Genomic DNA, 5,256 nt, shown 5'->3' with positions numbered 1-5,256 from the left:
GTTCAGTTTGAACAACACAAGCTGTCAGTTGCATGCGTCACTCACTCCCACAGCAATAACATCCCCCAGTTTGTCTCCTCTTGTTTATCCGTCTGGATCTTATGTTGGCTTTCTCCTCACGCTTCAGCTGGGAGTTCTGTGGGACAATCAGGTTTTTTGTTTGCACAGCAACCCAGCACACAATATAATCCAGGACATTTTCTTCAACATCAAGAACCTCTTCCCCTGGAGCACAGCCTTAAGTGCACTATGACCTTCAGTATCTTCACTCCATCATTCTCAAGCCTGTACACATCCAGCTGGGTGATAGAGAGGAACCCAGGTTCTCCATGTCCCCTCTGGAACTTGCCTTTGTCTGAGGCTGCTCGGAGCCTTGGCTGCCATCGCCAATGTCCTTGCACTGGCACTGCAGCACCTCAACCTCCATCCAGGCTGCAGAGGTCACAAGATCAGTCTCTGCAGGCATCTGTTGGGTGGGATTCCCCTGAGGGAAGGGTTGTACTGCAAGTAAGAAGGATCCTCGGTGGAGAGGAAAGAGCATGTGGGAACTATGGTGCATGTCTTGACTGATACCTGAGACTCGAGAGGCTGGCATTTCTCCCTCCCCATTATCCTAAATACACAATCGCTGTGAGTGCACAGCCACTCTGCCATCATTCCAAGCTGTCAAAACCCCCTAAAAATGATGCAACTAACCCATGAAGCTCGAGATGAGGCACGACTGGATCTGGCAGAAGAATGTGAGCTGCTAGTTCGGTCATCTGGGAGTTTTCTTTTTGGGAACTGCAAAAAAAACCCAAACCAAAACAAAACAAAACCACAATATGCTTAAGAGGGTAACTTTAAAGCATGCTTGAAGAAATTGCACAAGGCAGTGCTGAACAATGCTCTCTCTCATGGCACTTGGAGTTGCTAAGCTTGTATTCCAACCCTGAGTAGCTCAGTGACTTGCAATAGGCTTTTTCCTGCTTAGTATGTAGGATCTAACTCAGAAAAATCTTGTTTGCCCAAACACATCTGACTCCTCACAGTCCGTAAGGACCATGTCTAAATGAGACTTCCCCATATGAAAAAACAGTGGACCAGAGAAAGTATAATTAAATCAGCTTCTCACTTCAATATGAAAGACCAGAAATTCTGCACCAGCCTGATCAACTGGAGGATAAACTGAATGGAAAGGAGCATCTGAATGGACAGGCACTGCTGAAATGCTACTTTTTGAGGAACACGGATATCAAGTACACTGCTCTGGCTGGCTCATGCCCTAGTAAGAATCTGCTCAACCAAAATACTATAAGGTATCCTCCCACATTTGTCCACATCACTATCCTCGTTGTGTACCTGCAGTGATCCCAACCAAGTGATCAAAGCCAGTCAAATGAGCCAAGCTTCTGATGGTTCCTCCAAAGTGTGCAGCTCCAGTCTTTTTCATTGTTTTGGCAGAGACTTTGCATCTCCTTTGCAGAGCCACAAGTGGCTTCATGGACACAGCACAAAAAGGAGCACAGCTCTCTGCCTATATGCATTTCAGAAGAACCAGCACGGTTCTAATGTTATCAGTGCTGTAATTTTCTTCAACAAAGATAACAAGTTGCCTTTAAAGTCTCCATTTGACTCTTGACAGATTCCATACTTCTTTTACTGAGGAAAGAAAAACTCACCTCTTGTCTATGTGCTGATTTAAAGCGGTACTGATAAATCTCATGAGCCTCCTTTGAAAATGACAAAACCAAGAAGATTAGAAGCCTCAGATGAAAAGAAATGCTGCAATTATATTGAAATCTAAGCACTGGGAATTAAATAAGAAATTTACTAATTATCATTCATACATAGTTCTGTACTACTAATTATCATTCATACATAGTTCTGTATGCTTAGACGCAAGAACATAATGCAAGATAAATTAGTTCATATAAAGCATTAATGTTTCTACCACAAAATTAAGACAGAAATATGCAATGTTTATGGGCAGTAAATTGTCAAAAAAACCCATTTCCTGGCAGTAACAAAAGTTTCAACAAATAACTGGAAACTTTTGAGATGAGGTAGACATCTGTGCCAATGATTGCAGGTGTGTTTGTAGAATAAATTTTGCAATTTTATATTGCTAAAATTTACTGGTCAACCCATAATGCCCTGAATTGTCATGCAAGGCCACCCACCATCAGGAACATGATTCACAAACATTAGCAGCATCAGTCGATTTACTGACAAAATTACCCAGATTTTGGAATATGTGCTGCTGCTGCTGCCACCTTCCAGATGCCCTGAATGATGCTCATGGCTATGGCGGCTCAGTGACTCACTGCTGCTGCTGCTGCTGCTCCCACTGCTGCTGCTGCTGCTCCTACTCCCACTGCTGCTACTTCTGCTGTGACTGCTCCTGCTGCTGCTACTGCTGCTGCTACTGCTCTTGCTGCTTTTGCCACTACTGCTGCTACTTCTGCCACTGCTACTGCTGCTGCTACTGCTCTTGCTGCTTTTGCCACTACTGCTGCTACTTCTGCCACTGCTACTGCTGCTGCTACTGCTCTTGCTGCTTTTGCCACTACTGCTGCTACTTCTGCCACTGCTACTGCTGCTGCTACTGCTCTTGCTGCTTTTGCCACTACTGCTGCTACTTCTGCCACTGCTACTGCTGCTGCTACTGCTCTTGCTGCTTTTGCCACTACTGCTGCTACTTCTGCCACTGCTACTGCTGCTGCTACTGCTCTTGCTGCTTTTGCCACTACTGCTGCTACTTCTGCCACTGCTACTGCTGCTGCTACTGCTCTTGCTGCTTCTGCCACTACTGCTGCTACTCTTGCTACTTCTGCTACTACTGCTGCTGCTCTTGCTACTTCTGCCACTACTGCTGCTACTCTTGCTACTTATGCCACTACTGCTGCTGCTCTTGCTGCTTTCATCTTTGTTTGTCGCTTGCTTTTCTTGATCATTCTCATTTTCATCACCAGCCTCTTTACGACGAGGAGAAACAGCAGATGATGAGGAAGAGGAGACAGCTGAGGAGGCAGAAGATGAGCTGGAGGGATGTTTTATATCGGGGTCTGCCCCAAGCTCTGTTAGCATAGTGTTTTCTTTCTTTGAGGGTTGCTTCTTCTGGTGTCGTGTTTTATTTGCAACCTGCAAAAACAGTCCAAGAGGTGCAAAAGAAAGAATACGTCTGGTCCTGTGTTTACAAAGTAAAAACTTCTGTGGCTGTCAGACAAGGCTGGGTTCTCACACCAGCCTTTCAAAGAAAAACCACCTCCCTGCTTCACTCACTGCAGAAGCTGCAGAATTCCCTCAGATCCACTCTACCCAGCTGAAATCCAGCCCAGCACATACCACCTTGCTGGATGCACCCCATAGGAGCAATCCCTCAGCATGGGGCACTGGCACCTTTCAAACCAGCCCCATCCTTTCTTTGCCACACCAGCTTTCCACACTGAACTTCAAATTCTTGCCCTCGTTTAGGGGAAAATGCTCCCCACTGTCATGCTTGAAGTCACTTGCCTTGAACACATTTTCAATGCCTAGAATCTTCTTCAGTTTAGCTTGAATGTCCTCATACAGAGATGATTCACCCTCTTCCTCAGACGCTGAGTTTACTTCATGAATTATTTTGGAAGCTGCTCTGGATCCTGCCTGAACCTCCAGCTGAATTTTGTCAATATCAGCATCTGTTTCAACTACACACCAATTGCACGCGTTAGAAGGTTATAGTGTTTCAAATAGCACTGCCAAGCCTAAGATGCTTTTACCTGGGATCAAGTATTTTTTACCTGGGGTCAAGACTATTTTAGCTTCATGTTCTCCAATGAATCTGTGCAAATATGTATTTTTTAGGAAACTGGCATCTCGTGACTTTCTGGAAAAGCAGAGCTGACACCCAAGATGACGCAGTTTGACGCAAATGTCTCGTTTGTGAGCTTTTCTTCCTGTGATGTGGCGAAGATCCTCTTGAGAGCTATAGGCACGTTTCCTTGATGTGCTGTCAGCTTCTTGCTGCATTAGAGATGAGTATGTGAACACCACTGGGAGTGTGTCATAGGCAAGAGTAAAACTACAGACACCCATTACAGAGAGGGTAAGTTTTACTACATAAGCAAAAAGAAATAGGTTACCTTTGTGAAATCTTCACCAGAAGCTCTATCTGATGATTTGAAAGGTTCTTCCAAAATATTTGATGAAGCATGTTCTGGGAGAATTGAGGTTCTCTTTTCAACACCTAGCTCTCCTAAATTTCTTGATACGGCAAAAGCCTGATGTCTGTTGAGATACGTGCAAAAAAATGGTGAATTATTCTGAACCTTTGTCTTTGGATTAAATGAAATACATCCCTGTCAGTATCACGTGACAGCACAGAGATAGGATATTTGAACACAGGGATTGTATGTGAATTTAGAAATATAAATATTATTGAAAACAAATAAGAGTTCATTACAAATATAAATTTTCTTATTTGCAGGAAGTTTTCAAAATCTGGATAAATTTAAACAAAATTTCCAAAACAACAAAAATATTCCTTCAAACATAAAAATCAAAATCCCTAAAAGACAAAAATAATAAAAATAGTAAGAACACAAAAAAATAAACAATTTAATATAAAAATTACACTGCTAAATAATTTAGGTATCTTTTGATTTTTAGCTACTGTACTTTTCTTCCTCATGCTTTATCCCAAAGGTTCTGCTACATGCTGAAGAGTCACTCTGCCTATCTAGAAACCTCTGTGGGAGGTCAGTCAATAGTGAGCTTTGTCAGGTTTCAGCAACGTGAAATATTCTGAAGTAACGGGGCCGTACCTTCCAACCATTATCTCAGTTTCCTCATTGCATGGATTCGTTTCAATCTTAATATTTTTCAGCTTCATGTCTATCTTGGCTTCAAACTTCGTTGGGACTCTTGTCAGTACCTTGCCTTGAATTTCCACAGCTTGTTGGAAGTATTCTGTGTTGACACCCATTGTTGCAAATTTCTGTATGTATAAGCTGAAACAGAGTGCAGCAGTCAGGTGTTAAGAAAGGCGCTCTTTTTACCCACGTGGTTGTGCCTTCTCTTAAAAACCTCCTTCACATGTAAAGCCTTAGAAACCTGCCATACCTGGGACTTATATCAGAACGAATCTGCACAGTGGATTCAAGCAACTGTGAAGGTCTGAAATCTCCAGTTAAAGGGGGTGTTATCTTTCCATCAACTGCAAATGCAAGAGCAATATTTAAACATGGTAAAAATGAAAGGAGTTGAACATAAGCAAATGCAGTTTTCAGCAGG

The 5,256-nt window shown here is 42.9% G+C and overlaps 1 protein-coding gene across 1 annotated transcript in view; it reads right to left on the bottom strand.

The window, feature by feature from the left end:
• The window catches only part of LOC103612620 (vitellogenin-2-like), a 26,557-nt gene that overhangs the window by 7,837 nt on the left and 13,464 nt on the right, over positions 1-5,256 (bottom strand). The window contains exons 18-27 of the mRNA XM_017729977.1: positions 5,086-5,179; positions 4,788-4,973; positions 4,107-4,251; positions 3,765-3,987; positions 3,496-3,671; positions 2,610-3,123; positions 2,529-2,532; positions 2,221-2,377; positions 1,662-1,712; positions 697-783 (exon numbers count right to left, since the gene is read on the bottom strand). Coding sequence (XP_017585466.1) covers positions 697-783; positions 1,662-1,712; positions 2,221-2,377; positions 2,529-2,532; positions 2,610-3,123; positions 3,496-3,671; positions 3,765-3,987; positions 4,107-4,251; positions 4,788-4,973; positions 5,086-5,179 — 1,637 coding nt within the window. The remainder of the gene's footprint in view (positions 1-696; positions 784-1,661; positions 1,713-2,220; positions 2,378-2,528; positions 2,533-2,609; positions 3,124-3,495; positions 3,672-3,764; positions 3,988-4,106; positions 4,252-4,787; positions 4,974-5,085; positions 5,180-5,256) is intronic.

The sequence above is a fragment of the Corvus brachyrhynchos genome, unplaced genomic scaffold (genome assembly GCF_000691975.1).
Source record: "Corvus brachyrhynchos isolate BGI_N302 unplaced genomic scaffold, ASM69197v1 scaffold101, whole genome shotgun sequence".
Lineage (NCBI taxonomy): Eukaryota > Metazoa > Chordata > Aves > Passeriformes > Corvidae > Corvus > Corvus brachyrhynchos.
Note: the sequence above shows the minus strand (reverse complement) of the source record. Positions and strands in the feature narration are given on the sequence as shown.